The sequence below is a fragment of the Leucoraja erinacea genome, chromosome 7, assembly GCF_028641065.1.
Source record: "Leucoraja erinacea ecotype New England chromosome 7, Leri_hhj_1, whole genome shotgun sequence".
NCBI classification, from domain to species: Eukaryota; Metazoa; Chordata; class Chondrichthyes; order Rajiformes; family Rajidae; genus Leucoraja; species Leucoraja erinaceus.
This window is the reverse complement of record NC_073383.1, coordinates 56034888-56052138: the sequence shown is the minus strand read 5'-3', so window position 1 is coordinate 56052138 and position 17251 is coordinate 56034888. Positions and strand designations below refer to the sequence as shown.

Below are 17251 nucleotides of genomic sequence, written 5' to 3'. Positions count from 1 at the left end.
ATATATCTATCTCGATGTAAACTACCGCAGGCCCCATCTTCCCCAGCAGGGCGGCGATGATGTCAGGTGTGGGTGGGGGGGTGAGCGTCCCTGGAGCCGAGGGAGTGGGAGGGAGAGGCCGAGGGTACCAGGCGTCGTGTCTCCCTGTCCCCGGGTTGCAGCCGGTGCAGGGACCTGGGGCGGGGAAGGACCGCACTGGGTAGGTCCAGGAGCGGGGAGACACCAGCCAGGTACCCTTGGCCTCTCCTTCCCACGGCTCCAGGATGCTTGCCGCCCCCTCATCCTCCCCGACGCGATGTCCTGGCCTGAGGGGTGGGGGGCAGAAAAGGAAACTTACCTGTGGAGCTGTCGGGTTCCTGAGGGGAAAAAAATATTTTGACGCCAGTCAAGAAAAGACGGGCGGGGCGGGGTAAGTGGAGGCGCTGTTTTATCTCGCTACCACAGAACCCGCTAAGTAGCCCGCAACACGGAATGTGTTAAGAGCTTGCTGGAGGTTGGATAAAATCTCGTGGCGGCCCGGAGGTGGCCCGCGGGCCATAGTTTGGAGACCCCTGCTTTAAGTGATGCCATCTGGTCACGTGTGTGACATTTTGGTTCACTTTCCAAAGAATGGCCCACAGCTGCATGAACAATCTAAAACAAATTTCTTTGCATTCCAATGCCCTCTGCTAATTTTTATCATTGATATTTACAAGTAAAAGAGATCCCAAGGAAAGGAGTCAAGTGTACATTAAAGACCACTTTATGGTCAAAGTTAAACAAGAATTGTGAAGTGAATACTTTACATAATCAAATACAGGTTTCTAGTTTGGTTACTGGAGAACAATGGCCTAATCTAATGAATAATCTTCTTTACTTGGAGATGGTAAATACGGAGAACAAATAATTTAGTATAATATTATCCCCTTTTAATATAGTGATGCATTATTAAAAAGTCAGGGCGCCAAATCATGAAATCAAATAATTTTACATCTCACACACAAAGACACAGATTGGATGTGTGTTAAATTTTACTTAGTATAAATCCAAAGTATTAAAAGATTATCGTGGTGCAATGAATAAAAACCATTTATACTCGAGTAATGCAGTTGTAAAAAACTAAAGGAAATCTTTTTAACATTCACAGTTTACATATTGGGATTCTGAATGTGATCTGATAGTTTAAGGCACAGTTCCAAATTTTTAAATGAGGAATGACAAACATGGTACATTTTGTTCAAGCTTAAAATGATAATACTTGTGCTATAATTTTTACATTCATTAATTTCATCTGGTCCTGAGCAAATATTTTCATCAGATATTTTGAGCAGTATCTTTAACAAATAATAATTTACAAAACTTTCTTCTGGTCAACGTTTACTTTGTAAATTCTAAGATTTGTCATGTCCTGTACAATTGAGAAATGTCCATCCTATGGTTTCAAAGGGTCGATGAGCCAAGAATATTAAATTTTATAATCAATTATAAATCTTGAAATTCATCATGTTCATTATTAATTTTATGCTCATGAGCTATTGTGCATATTAATCCTTTTAAAGATTTAATGTATCAGTAAGGAGATGTAAAACATAGAATTTTGTAACGGTACTAGTTTGCTCTGCCTTGTCTTGCATTTAATTCACAATGACAGTTTTTTTTTAAGTACACTGGATAACCAATAATCATGCAGCTCAACTTTTGTATTACATAGCAAAAGCGAACAGAAGATACTATCCTAAATTATGCTAAGTACAACTTTAAAGATGAAGATCTCTCAGTTTTTCTTGCAATGCAGAAATATGCAGATGCAAGAATACAAAATGTTTGCAAAGAATGTTGGAAATATTCAACAAGGCAGGCGGCATCATGCTGCTTGACCTGACCTACTGAGTATTTCCAGCATTTATGTTCAACTAATTTTTAACTGTTCACTGAAATAGGGTGAATTTATCATTTTGCTTTGCCATTGCCATTTTGTTTTAAAAAGCTTTAAATCACAAAAATTGTTTAAAAAAAATACTCAGCCAAACATGAAGAGTGGCGTAAAGCAAATTATATGTAATAATCACCAGCAGAGAAAAGAAAGACTTAATAAACTAAAAGACCTTCTGAAAGATGAGAATAGAATATTGAGTGTCAATACCACAGTGTATTGCTGGGTAGGTGATACTGGCAGGAGCTGAGGTGGGTAAGAGACCGCAGAGTACTGGATAGGCTGTGAGGAAGACTGCAGAGCCCGAATTGGCTGAAGAAGCAATAGTTTGCACAGTTAATTCAGCAACAGTAACTTCATAAAACCCTATGTTTGTTTTCAGCATCAAAGTACATTAAGATTTTACTGTATTAAATTTAATTTTCAAAAACACTGTCACAATGAACTGTTTGATATATTACTGGTTCTAGCAACCACCTCAATACCAAAAATTAGCAATAATTTCTTAGAATTATCTTTTAATTCATAGCACCTTAAGGGTTTAGTTGCTTTACATAATATATATTGTTAATTAGCTTTTAACATACTGAGAGCAGCATCTTGAATATATTTATGAAAGTACATTGGAACAAAAAAATGTTAGGGAATTAATCAGCAAAAAAGGGCAAATAATATGTACTGCAATTTTGTTTTAATTGTTTTATTTGCAAGAGATGGTAATTTGCAAGGCCAGACCTAAATTTTGAAACATAGATAGAAACATAGAAAATAGGTGCAGGAGGAGGCCATTCGGCCCTTCGAGCCAGCACCGCGATTCATTGTGATCATGGCTGATCGTCCCCTATCAATAACCCGTGCCTGCCTTCTCCCCATATCCCTTGATTCCACCAGCCCCTAGAGCTCTATCTAACTCTCTTAAATCCATCCAGAGATTTGGCCTCCACTGCCCTCTGTGACAGGGAATTCCATAAATTCACAACTCTCTGGGTGAAAAAGTTTTTTCTCACCTCAGTCTTAAATGACCTCCCCTTTATTCTAAGGCTGTGGCCCCTGGTTCTGGAATCGCCCAACATTGGGAACATTTTTCCTGCTTCTAGCTTGTCCCGTCTTTTTATAATGTTATATATTTCTATAAGATTCCCCCTCATCCTTCTAAACTCCAGTGAATACAAGCCTAATCTTTTCAATCTTTCCTCATATGACAGTCCCTCCATCCCAGGGATCAATCTCATGAACCTACGCTGCACTGCCTCAATCAAAAGGATGTCCTTCCTCAAATTAGGAGACCAAAACTGTACACAATACTCCAGATGTGGTCTCACCAGAGCCCTATACAACTGCACTATAAATTCCACTTAACAAGGTGGTAAAGGGTGATGGGTTCTAAACTAGGGTGGCAGGGCAACACAGTAACGTAGCTGCGGAGCTACTGCCTTACAGCGGCAGCGACCTGGGTTCAATCCTGACTCCTGGTGCTTGTCTGTACGGAGTTTAAACGTTCTCCCTGTGACCGGAGTGGGCTTTCTCCAAGATCTTTGGTTTCCTTTCCAATCCAAAGAGGTACTGATTTGTAGTTTAATTGGCTTGGTATAAATGTAAAATTTATACATTTGTGTGTCCCAGTGTGTGTAGGATAGCGTTAATATGTTTGATCGCTGGTCGGTGCATCTCGGTGGGCAGAAGGCTCTGTTTCCGTGTTGAATTTCTAAACTAAAAATTAAACTAGTGGCTAAAGCAATGAGCATTAGGAACTTAGCAGGATGCAACAGACTGCAACTGCCTTAGATATGCAAAGGACTTACAGATTTTTTCAATATTGGGAAATGTGATGGATGAAAGAAGAGCCTCAGATCTAACTTTGCTGAAAGCACCAAGATAATATTCACATAAACTAGGTAGATGAAAGCATAAGATTACAAAGGAGCATAATGACTCATGGTGAGCAGGCAAGATTCTGCCAGATGCAGATGAATATGGGAAAGTTAACATGGATGAACATACGGATATTTAGTGGCCCAAGTGCAAAATCACGAATACCAGTGAATGGGTATAACCTATTGCAACTGTAAAAGACTATACAATCCCTTGAAAATCAAAATACTGGAGATATTGGAAATCTGAAGTAAAAATAAAAATGCTGGAAACATTCAGCATGTCAAACAGCATCTATAGAATGAGAAACCATGTTCATACTTTAGGTCAACGACCCTTCAGAGTAAAAATAAAAGTTGATTTTATATTGCAATAAAAGGTGTGGCACAGTGGTCGGGTTGTGCCAGAGACCTGGGTTTGATCATGACCTCAGATGCTGGCTATGTGGAGTTTGCATGTGTTCCTTGTGATCACGTGGGTTTCCTCGAGGTGCTCCGGTTTGCTCGCACATCTCAAAGGTGTGCGGGTTTATAGATTAATTGGCCTCTGTAAATTGTCCCGTGTGTAGTGGGATGACTAGTGTGAATAGGTAATCAATGGTCAGCGTGAGCTCGCTGAGCCGATGGGCCCGTTTCCATGTTGTATGTCTAAACTGGAAGGTGAGGAAGGGTTCAAAAGATAATAGAATGCCAGGGTAGATGTTATGGAGGTCATCTAAACAATGAGTTTACATATGTAGTTTGTGAGAAAGAAAATGAAAGAAATGAAGTTTTTTGTCATGTGCACAACAACAGTGAGGTACAGGTAAAATGAAAATCTTGCTTGCTATAGCATAACACACGCACAGCATCTAAAAATATAAATAAGCTAATGTGAAAGTTGTAAAATGTTCAGCAGATCACACTATGCTAACAAACTGAAAAATAACTGAATCAATATCACAGTAGGGTAACTTGCAACAGCCAGTCCTGATACAGATGCAGAAAGTAAGTTACTTTGCGAGTTGTAGCATTTAATATAGTCCAGAGGCCTGCCAGGTGAGGTGCGGTTCCACAAGCTTATGTTGAACATTGTCGGAAGAATGTAGAGACCACAGACATAGGTCAGAGTGGGAGTAAGATACAGAATTAAAGTGGTTTCCCTTCTTATACAGTTGACAGATCCTTTGACTGCATCACTCTATTTTATCATGAGAAGTGCCTTAAAAAAAAGTTCACAGGTATGTTGCCTTCCACCTCACCAGTCATCACATTTATCAGATCATCCTACACCAATTTCCACCAGCTCTAATGGGATTGCACAACCAAATGTACATTCCCAACAATTCACTATTTAGTATTCACTGCTCCTAGTCTGCTCTTCTGTCTATGCCAACCACTTCCTTATTTATGACAAATTTTAATGCATCATTTCCACCATTTCCCCTCTTCCCTTCTCACAATCCTTGGACTCAATCATTCTTTGCACTTCTTCCAAATTAGTATTCTGCATTCATAGTCAGAGAGTCATACAGCAGTGAAACTATCCTGATTCAAGTACATGCCCAGATGTTTCATAAATGCCAGGGTCCCAGTCTCCAACACCTTCACATGATGTGCATTCCAGATCACAACTACCTTCCGGGAGGAAAATTCTCTTGCAGTTCCCCTTTCTCTTCATCTTAAACTTACGAGCTATAGTTTGAGACATCTCTGCCGTGGGGAGAAGTTTCTTTCTATTTACATGAAAAGTTCCCTTCATAATTTTGTATACTTGTATCAGGTCACTTGTCTGCTCCGAGGAAAATAAACTCCAGCCTATTCTGACGCCTCATAACTGAAACATTTTAATGCAAGCATCATCCCAGTCAATCTTCATGACACCCTTTCCCATCCAATCTCGTCTTTCCTCTTGTGAATTAGAACTGTTCACAATATTTCAGCTGTGACCTAATCATTGCTTTATGAAGATATATTAAGACCTCTGTTATCTGAGGAAGGATGTGCTGGCTCAGGAGAGGGTCCAGAGGAGGTTTACGAGAATTATCCCAGGTATGAGTGGATTAACATATGATGGATGTTTGATGCCACTGGGCCTCTATTTGCTGGAGTTTAGAAAGATGAAGAGGGACCTCACTGAAACTTACTGAATACTGAAAGGCCTGGATAGAGTGGACGTGGAGAGGATTTCCACTAGTAGATAGAGTCTAGGACGTAAAAAGGATGCTCTTTTAGGAAGATGAGGAGGAATTTCTTTAGTTAGAGGGTGGTGTATCTGTGGAATTCACTGCGACAGAAGGCTGTAGAGGCCGTCAATGGATATTTTTAAGGCAGAGATAGATTCTTGATTGGTACGGGTGTCAGGGGTATTGGGGAAAAGGCAGGAAAATGGGGTTATGAGGGGAAGATTTAATTGAATTGCAGAGTTGACTTCATAGGTCCAATTCTGCTCCCATCACTTACGAACATGTATTTATTATATTCTATTCCTCTGGCAAATAAAGGCAAACGTCACATATGCCTTGTTCGCAGCTCTATCTACCTGCCTTGCCATCTTCAGGGATCTTTAGACTTGGACATCAAGGTCCCTTTGTTCCTGTGGCTCTACCATTCATGGTACATGTCTCACCCTTGATGCATCATCTCCCAAAATACATCACCTCTGACAGCTGGATTAAATTATATCTGCCATTGCCCTGCCTAATTTACGCGCTGATCACAATCGTTCTTTAGCCTGAGATTACCCTCACTATCGAAAGAACATATTTTTTTTCTGTGATCTGCAAGCTTACTAATCATCTACATAATTAAAAGTCTAAACTTGACCACTTCCTGTTTACACTGTATATTGATTTTAGAAATAACGCGACCACTTACTGCTGTGATTTTTGGCCACCATATTCAGAGTCCCCCCCCCCCCCCCCCCCCCCAGCTGTCAGGGCCAGAGGATTTTTCCCCATCGAAGAAAAATGAAAGACTTATTAATGTTTAAAAAATGTTGACATTCTCTCTCCTGTCAATCATGCCATGAAGGCCACACCCCTTCTGGTGGGAGGGGAGGAGCTATAAAACTTGGAAGTGTGGGCATGGCTCAATCTCTGCAAGATGGGGGAGGGAGAGGGTCACGACTCTCAATCTGAGCTGGAAATCTACAGAACACTGAGAATACTGACCTGTGAGTGCCCTTTATGTGTTTCTAAACCGTGCAACTGAGTGTGGCTATTGAAATATGTGCCTTTTGCAACTGTTGCCTTTTGCAACTGTGTGCCTTTTGCAACTGTGTGCCTTTTGCAACTGTGTGCCTTTTGCAAATGTGCATCTTTTGCAACTGTGCGTCTTTTGCAACTAGAAATAAGATGGAAATATCTAAAATGGATTGTCCACCCTCTCCCCCTTCTCTCTCTCACAGTCTCTCACCTGTTTTCGGCAGAATCTCTGGCAGTTTCTGAGCTGCCAGGCCTGAGTGACTGAGCTGCCAGCCCAAGAATCCATTCGGCCCACAATGTCCATACTAGCCCTCTGGAAACTCATCCCTTCGGCCCACAACATCCATGCTAGCACTTCATTCAGGAGCAGAAACACACTGCCAGCACTGCCACGCCCCCCCCCCCCCCCCCCCCCCTCACACTGGCCAGCAATTTTGGAATTGGTGGAGAGGTGGAATATTGTGTTGGGGTACCAGCCCTCCCGTGTGAAGCTGGGACCCAACGGGTCCCACTTTGTCTAGTACCTAAATCTCCAACATCAAAACCCTTGTAAAGCGAGAGCCCTCGAACCTTCCCCTGTGGTATATTACTGATAATGCTCGGTCATAACTTTCTAGTCCTATTATCAAGCCAATTTTGTATCCAATTTGCCAACATTCATAGCATCTTTTTTGAACAGCTTTTCATCTGAGGTCTTCGCAAATATCTTTCTAAGGCCGATGCAAGCCACTTCTCCATTGCCCTCATTAATATATGTAATTAACTATTCAAATAGCTCAATCAAGCAGGAACAATTAGGTGGAAAAAGGCTCCCGACTGAAGATTTTGTCTGTCCATTTCCTTCTACAGATGCTGTCTGACCCGCTGAGTTCCTCTTGGTTTTTTGCTCAATATTCCAGCATCTGCAGGTCCTTGGATGAATCAGGATCTCACAGCACCAAAGTCATGCCAACGAGCCCCAAGTAGCCTCTGCCTTTCAGTATTTACAGAGTAAACTCTCCTGTGAAGAAATCAAAACCCAAGTGGTTGGCTGGTATAAAGAATACCAAAATACCAGAAGAGTGATGCAGAGATCCATGATGACCCCACTTTAATTCTCCATCCAGTTCCACTTGGAACTATCTGTCTTCAGCCTCCTGCAATGATGTTTAGTTTAGTGTCAAGTGTACCGAAGTACAGCAAAAAGCTTTTGTTGCGTGCTAATCAGTCAGCATAAAGACAGAACACGATTACAATCGAGCCATTTACGGTGTATAGATACATGATAGGGGAATAACGCCTTTGTGCAAGGCAAAGCCAACAGTCCGATCAAGGATAATCCGAGGGTCACCAATGAGGTAGCTAGCAATTCAGCACTACTCTCTAGCTGTGATAGGGTGATTCAGTTGCCTGATAATAGCTGGGAAGAAACTGCCCCTGAATCTGGAGGTGTACGTTTTTACTTTTCTACTTTTTGCCTAATGGGAGAGGGAAGAAGAGGGAGTGTCCAGGGTGCCACTCGTCCTTGATTATGCTGCTAGCAATGCCGAGGCAGCGTAAGGTATAAATAGTCACTAGCAAGTTGGCTTGCTGCAATTTCTTGCGGTCTTGGATGGATCTATTCCCAAACCAAGCTGTAATGCATCCTGATAAAATGCTTTCTATGATGCATCTGTAGAAGTTGGTGAGAGTTTTAGCGGACATGCCAAACTTCTTAAGCCTTCTAAGGAAGTAGAGGCGTTGGTGTGCTTTCTTGGGTGTTGTTTCCATACGTGTGGTCCAGGAGAAGTTGTTGGTGATATTGACTCCTAGGAATTTGAGTTTTGATGTAACAACGTCCAATGTAAACCCGGGAAACAGCATCTTCTTCTGGACATGTAGACAAATTTTATGTTGCTTTCTCTGGTTTTATCAGAACTGTCCATTTCTGCTCTGTTAATATTGACTCAGTTTTTCCCATTTCTATTATTTCCTTTGTTTGCATTCTCACTGTAACTGCCCGTTTCATACTTTTTGTTCATTTTATCTCTCTCCAACTGTCCTTATTAACCCATCAATCAGATTACCACTAAATCTATCCCCATGGCAAACTTGGCCTCACCCTCAAGATTTTTTTCTTTGTCCTATCCATCTGTCATCAACTTCTTTGCAACTTAAAACAAACATCTTATGGTCTGCCTTTCCCAGTTCTGATGATGAGCTTAATCTGATGTATTAATTCTGTATTTCCACAGATACTGTCAATCCCTTGAACCTGCTCTGCAATTCCATATTATGGCTGACTTTAAAATCATTTCTCCACTAAGAACAAACGAAAAAGAAGCTTGCGCAACCATTTTACTCTTCGTAGCTATGCTGCTATTCAACAAGATCACATACCTCATAACAGGTATGCTACACAGTTTAATTATCAAATCATTTGTGTAATATTTCATGCAATTATGATCTATAACAATCAAGTCAATTAATTTTATGGAGTTTATATTTTACTTTTACGTTTTCAGAAACAATGTTCAAGAATTTTTAACAATCAACTTCAATGTGAATGTTCACAGTAAAAGTCAACAGATAGACCAAGATTCCCTTTCAGTTCAATTTTAATTATTTGTAATCATATAGCCTTATCTCTTGTCAGACAATTTAATTTTTAGTTTTTATCCATTTGCAACTAACCTGGGAAAGGATCTGATTTGGTACTTGCTGCTGCTGTGGACAAGTCGGCTGTGTTTGCTGTGCAGGATCAGCCATAGGGTTTCTCACAGGCTGCTGGACAGGTGGGGGATTAAACAATACTGTTGTACCATCTGGATTCATGAAAGGCTGTCCTGCAGAGGTAAAATGATTTATGTCAAGAACATTCAACTAAAGACTTTCCAAAATTAAACATAGTAAGGCATCTTTTAATATTTATTTGATTCAGATCAAAGAGGACACTAAACCCAGTATTAAGTTTCAGGAAGTACACAGAATACAATGTGTACAGCAGATCACTGCATGATGACAAGGAGCAAAAAAGCTATTGTGCACTGGGTCACATCACTCTTTGCTAAAAAAGCACCAAAGAGTCATCCTGAAGAGCAGACATCCGCAGTTTTTTTAAATCTCCATTACCAAGTGTCTTTTAAATCCTACAGCTATGCCTCTCCACACTCACCTCAAAGGGGGAGGAACTCATGGATAGTTTGAGCACTCAGATGGAAGAAACCAATTTATCCGCCCTTGCTGCTCATCCTTCCTATACCATTGTAAGCTTCTGAACTGTGTCTGTTGCACATTAATCCTCACTGTATCCTCCAACACAATAAACTACACCATTCTCACTTCATACCTATCCAGCTCAGTAAGACTACCTTTCTTGGGGCCATTCTTTTCACCTGACCACAGTCAGAGCATCTCCTGTAATGCCTTTTCTTGTCATCCAAAGCATAGACTCAGAACTTGTTCTTGGTGTTCCTCTCCCCCTCCCTCGTCCAACTAATCATATTCACAACATCCTTTCCACTGGCAAAACTTTTTTACAAGAAATGTGGTCAGTTGCCAAATGTTCGCTGAGTCACAAAACTCTACCTGTCTACCATTTTCTAGCCTTTCACTTCCTGTGTTGTCACCCATCATCTAAAGATAATTTCAACTGTCATCTACAGGGCAACCTTAATGTCTGTATCTAGGTACCAATTTCATCATTCTCCCCCATTCAAAGTACAGAATTAATCTGCAGATTAACAACTTCACATTTTATTCAACTATAATTTGAGTTTATGGCCTGATATACATTACATTACAGTTTCTTTATCTGTAACTAATCAATGTTTTGAAACCAGCTCATGGACAGCCATGATTCCTCCAATGCTTCTAAGACCAACTCTCCATACTCAACAGACTACATTTCTGACAAATCTAAAACTCTTGTTCAAATCTTACCTAAATGGTACTTTGTTGTCACATCTACCCAGGTATAGGGAAATTCATTTTTTGCATACAGTTAGTAAAAATGTTAACACTACATCGGCACAATCATTCTCATATATAAGTCTAAGAACAAAAGATTACACTGAAGCAGTACACAAGAGTTGCCACGTTTTCAGCACCTTCTTGCATCCATCAAGTTCAATTCTCATCTAACACTGGACAGCTATCTTTTCCATCCTTGATAATGTCAGGTCAAATTTTAGATTTGTATCATATGTTTAAAATGCTGAAATTTCCCTTATTTAACTTCCACCTATCCAAAAGCCATCATCAACACTCTTTGACACCAATTCTAAATTTCTTCCACCATGGTCAGTTGTGCAGAGCATGGACCCTGCTCTGGAAATTCCCTCACAACACTAATTCCCTATCCATACCTTCCTCCCCTTTTAAAACACACCACCAGGTCCAATATTTTTAAAATTCCAATGCTGTGGCATGTATTTTCTTCTGATTAGGATTCTGAAAAATGCCTTTGTGTTACAGGTTCCACATACACCTAAGCTATAATTGACTCTTCTTTCACACAGTCAAAATTATTTAAAATATTTAAGGAATTCTTTGAGATAATTATTTTTTTTGACAATGCTCAATGTATTTTTCTAAATATGTTAATGTTAAGTCATCTTTATTATAATGTGATCTTATAGAAAGCTTGCCCTCTCTATGCAGAAACTGAGAACAAAGGTGGATGTGTACATGCACGTTAGCCAAGAACACAATTAAATTCATTTTTCATATACTATTAAAAGTAGATTATAAATAACAGGACATATTCTGTTTGGACATTTAGCTCAGAATGCATTGAAACCACAATATTAAAAAATGTACTTTGTTTAAGAGTAAAATAAATAACATTCTGAGATTAAGTTACACTGTCGAATACCGAACAAGATAATTTTTTAGAAACAAACAGGTCAATCTTTAATAAGGCCAGGAATTTTTATCATATTCATTACAAATGTGTCCATTGAACATTTACAAAGTAAGAATAAGTTTATACTATATAGAACTGAAAATTCTATTTAACCCAAAATTAAATTATTTCTGATGACAACAGTATATCTACATTACAGTAATTGCCAAGTGCCAATAAATTGAAAAGGAAAGGATGAAAATAAAACAATGATAAAACATCAAATGCATGAATTATGCACATAATATTTAGTGAAAATCATCTCTTTGAACAGCTCTACATCTCCCATTTTCACTTTATTTGCTAGTTTCACTTAAGAAGGTCAATCTTAGCATAAATATAATTGAGATCACTGGCATTTCTACATGCTGGAAATGTTTAGAATTACCACTAATGTCAGCTTCAAAAGGAACATGAATTTTAATTATATTCAAACCTAAAAAAGGGGGATTTTGGAAACCTACGTGGGCCTTTAAAACACAATGAATGATCATCTATTAATTAACTTTTATTTTATACTCATCCCTCAGCAGAAAACATTTCATTCGTTGCTCAAGAAATAATTTAATAAGTTATTAATATTGCTTAACTAGTATATATGGCAAGATGATATTTGTAATTATAAAACAGACTTAACTTTACAATTGCTACTCATTGCCACCAATATCCTAGAGGTCTTTAAAGTAAGAATTTTTTATCAAACTGCCATAAAAAAAAAATTCTGGTTTATTTACCTGATAGTTATTTCCAGTGGCACGTCTAGCAGCTTGCCTCCAATTATTTAATTTTTCTTAACTGAAACTACATATTATTTCAGCAATTGTGGATGATCAAAGAACAAGTATTTGGAACACACTTGCCAAGTGTTTATTAAATAGTGTTTATTAATTAGTCATAAATTAAAACAGTGTGGAAACAGGCCCTTCGGCCCAATTTAGATATAGCTCTTAGGGCTAATGGAATCAAGGGATACAGGGAGAAATCAGGAACGGGGTACTGATTTTGGATGATCAGCTATGATCATACTGAATGGCAGTGCTGGCTCAAAGGGCTGTATGGCCTACTCCTGCACTACTTTCTATGTTTCTATGAAGCTATGCTCTGGTCACAAAAATCATCTTTCAAAAAACCAGGACAAAAACTATCCACTTATGGCAATCAAATTAAAATTTCAAATCATTTGAAAATGTATATCTGCAAACATCCTTGCCATTTCTGAAAATCAGAGCCACTTATTTATATTTATATGCAATGGACTGATCAACCAGTGATTCGTAACTTTTACAACATATGCTATCTAAACAGGAAAGCACAGTTCCACAGTTCACAATTATAGATTCCTTGTCTTCCACTAGAATTAAAAATGGCAATATTGTTTATAAATTTAACAAGGCATAACTTCCCTCAACGATAATTGCATAATTTGGACTCTCCCTTTCCTCTCCTCAGATCCAAGTTCCAAAACAATTCTGTTGAATTTGTTTACTTAATTATTACTATTGATTACTTAATTTGCATTAGATTTGGTGATTAGACATCAATATGAAGAATATGATGATTTAGTTTTTTGGATGAAATTATAACATTGAAAAGGAAAATTAAACGTTCAAGTAGACATTTTTCAACATATACAGACAATATAATTCATATAACAAGTTAAAACATAATTGAAGAAAACATTTAATGTATTACAACAGCATTTAAAAAGACATGAACAGCATTATGCAGAACTGTAAACTTCAGTTGACAACAAACAAATCCTAGCAGTGTATACCAACCTGTTTGAGGGTTCACGAGAATACTGCCAGGTGGTATGCCTGCAGCTTCCAAGGGAAGCAAAAAGAAGCTAGTGCTAGTAGGAATCACTTGCCCACTCATGCCACCATCAAAGGTAAGAGAATTACTAGTGTTGACAGCTGAATAGACGGCTGGCACACCATGAGTCTGGCTCATAGCTGTGACTGGAAGAGGTTGATGGGTGCGAGAAAGGGAACCAGTGGATGACCCTACACTACTAGAAGATTCTGAACCTGGGAAAGGAGCAATGAGAAATCTTTATCTAGAGACAGAAACATCATGCCTTTTTTTCCTTTCTATGCATTTAGATGAATTTAAGAGTTCAAACATGCACAATATTAGAAAATAAAATCAATAGATTTCCTTTTGACTGTTACATGTTAAAAGCATTAAAGCTCAAACTAACCATCAGTTAACTTAGCAAACTCTAATTTTAGATACAATTGTACAACTACAACATGCAAATTAATTCACTAAAGCATAAGTTTAAAAAATAATAATAAAATCAGCCACTAAAGAAAGAATAAAGGTGTTATGCAGCCGGAGGTTTTTTTCTCCCGAGATGATTATATATTTCTATGTCTACTTGCAGATAATCACAGTACAGAAATTAAAAACAAAACACACAGCTATTCAGATGTGAGAGAGAAAATTAATTTCAAACATGAACCGGAATTCAAAAACAACAGCCATTCTTACAACAAAAGAATAAAAGATTAACACAAATTAACAGGGACCAGTATACTGCCTTGAACAAGGTAACAGTATAAAATCTGTAAATGCAGAGCAGCAAAACCAAAAAATCTCAAAAGTATTGAACAAAAATTACAGATTTTCTCCAAATAAATAGTGAAATAGATGCTCCCGAATTGGATTTTGAGAATTCAATTACAGTTTCACATTTTGGGTAATTTCTTCCATCTGTTATTTTTGTTTCTAAAGTCAATTACAGCTCGCATTTCTTTGGGTAACCAAAATAACCTAAAACAGTATAGCACTAATTAGTCAAATGGTATATTTTCTTTTATTGCTTTACTGATTTTGCAGTAGTATTTTAATAAATACATTGCCTGGTGAAATCTCCAGACTTATCTTTGAACTGCTTGGAAGAAGTGCTCACCTCAGTCAAAGCAATATTGACAGACTACTATTGGATCAGCACGAACTCAGGAACGCAAAAAAAAAAATCAGTTTTCAGCTATGAAGTGTGCAGTGACTCAAGCTGCAAAGCTCTGGACTCAGCTGCAGCACTTCTATCAACTAATATGTGAGCACTCGATCTGTGGGCTCAGCATGATTAACGGCCAAACAGGTGAAATACTGAAAAAGATGAGCGCAAGAGTCAGCAGCTATAGGAAAGGAGAAACAGAAAAGCTTATAAAAACTAAATAAATTTGAATTGTGGTGAGAAATGGGAAAATTGGATTGACTCTCTGAAAGCCAGCATTTGCCAAACCAGTACTTTACTGTTATGGTGTACAGCTGCACACAAGAGGAATGTACCTGTTTTTGAAAGCCTGCCTGTACTTTTGCTGCTACCAGAGCTATCACCTCTTGCCAATACAGAAATTCCACTGAAGCTGCTAGCTTTCGTCATCGCAGGTTTCAGGTTGCGGTTGGAGCTATCCGAATCTGTACTACTCCACGGACGTGGCTCTGACCACTTATGTTCATTTTCAGTACTGCTCTGCCAACTATTGGAGGATCTCCCTGTGCCATCCTTATTTCCTCTGAAGAAAGGTACAAAAGAAACCCAACTTTCATTTTCCATCAAATCACAAATTAAAGAATGAATAAAATCATCAGTATCTACAGGATACAGTTTATTTTTATTTGAACAACCTCTTCTGTACCTAAATATCTGACGTCTTTGTTGGGTGCTGTTAGCAGCTTCTTCTTCGGGAGATCTGTAAACATTAACAGAACATTTCACAATTCAATGCCAAATAACATGTATAACAAATAATTTAAATGGTCTTTTCAAATTGCACTAACCTTTTATCAGTAAAGTAATTATCCTGGGAAAATGACAACTGAAAGAGAAAACCATTTTTTTTAATGCTAATCAAAAAGATCACAATATCAACCTATTAACAATCACTTTATGCTATTCCGTTATAATTTAAAAAGAACCATTCTTTGGTACCAAAGATATAAACTGTATTTCATTCACAATTTTCCACAAACATCATGAAATGTGGTAAATAGTTTAAAAAAAAGTTTTTTTTTTACAGGCAGTGTCCTTTCTATTTTAGGAATTTTATTGCACCAAACAAATTTGAAACAACATCTTGATACAAGCAAAAACAACCATTAATACAAAAAATGTATCTGGTGCTAATAAAATCAGTTACTAATTATCACAGTATAAACAATGTTGCTGAATGCGTACAATTTTATAATTGTTATTATGGCGCTGAGAAGCTATTTGAAGGTTTCTCTAAATAAATCAATAAATCCTAACATGTCAGAAAGACAAAAACCCAGGGTATAACGACATCCAATATAAGATCACGTTCAGGAAAAATCATATTTTTTACACTCCCTTTTATAGAGTGTTTAAATTTTTATATGGAACAAATGTGAAGGTAGCTACTTCTTCAGAACACTGCAAAAGGCGTGCCTTTACGCAATCACAAACCTGAAAAAAATTCTGTCATTGTTAACTTCATGCTGAGCTCAGGTGGACAATCTGCCTGTAGAATTCTGCATGAAGCTCAGAAAACAGAAACAAAAAACCTGTAGATCTTCTTGTAAAAGCGATCCAGGTTTAAAAAAAATCAGCTTATTTAAAAAAAATCTTGATTCTAATAAAATCAATCATTCCATTTATTTAGATTCTTGTTTTATGCAAATGTTACAACAATGGAGCTGTGAACAGCCAAGATGCGAGGAACATTCACATTAAAAAACAGCAGACAGATAATATGTGTACATGATTTTAAGAATCCCTACACTTATTTTTACTCAAATTGCTTTCCTGACACAGTTTGGTATCCTGAAGTGTTTTTGGGGGAAGCTGCCATAAGTGCACCAATGGAGTCCTTTTGTTCTTTCAGCGTTTACTTTGACTACACTTGCTCCTAGATAAATTTCCATGTAATAATTCATAAACGTTTTTTTCTGAACTGCCGTAATCAAAATGAATGCATCCAAATACTCCAAATACAAAGAAAATAACAATATCCAGCATTGTGATTGTTGAACTTTGGGGACTAGCCAATGAATGCCATCAAGTTTTTTTCCAGCCTCGAGTTCCAAAGAGTAAAATTTAAAAAATGATACACTGAAAATTCAGTTTTAAAGGAGTCTAGGATTTTAGTCCGATATGCCATCTCAGAAGCATTATTTACTTTTCCATTTCTTGTACTTCACATCCAAGCACTGCTATAGGCATTCTTTTCCCTTTCATTTACCACACATTAATAACAATTTTTCCAACTGGCAAAAAACAACATTTCATAATACTGCAAATCATCTGAATTGTGTCCCTAACTCAAAAAAACATCCCAAAATTATGAGCATTGCAAAGATCTGTCAGATGTCCCCATAAGTGCATCATATAATTGCAATTTCTTATTGTTTCTGTAACTGAAATGTTTTGCTTATGAGCAAAATAGGT

The 17251-nt window shown here is 38.0% G+C and overlaps 1 protein-coding gene across 11 annotated transcripts in view; it reads right to left on the bottom strand.

Moving 5' to 3' along the window:
- Positions 1-17251, bottom strand: part of LOC129699036 (R3H domain-containing protein 1-like) — a 194664-nt gene that overhangs the window by 79386 nt on the left and 98027 nt on the right. For 8 of the 11 annotated variants that reach the window (XM_055638628.1, XM_055638631.1, XM_055638634.1 and 5 more), the window contains 6 exons: positions 15625-15662; positions 15483-15536; positions 15133-15359; positions 13611-13862; positions 9621-9772; positions 2123-2224 (listed from right to left, as the gene is read on the bottom strand). In XM_055638628.1, coding sequence (XP_055494603.1) covers positions 2123-2224; positions 9621-9772; positions 13611-13862; positions 15133-15359; positions 15483-15536; positions 15625-15662 — 825 coding nt within the window. The remainder of the gene's footprint in view (positions 1-2122; positions 2225-9620; positions 9773-13610; positions 13863-15132; positions 15360-15482; positions 15537-15624; positions 15663-17251) is intronic. The other 3 variants (XM_055638635.1, XM_055638637.1, XM_055638638.1) reach the window with 3 other exon arrangements.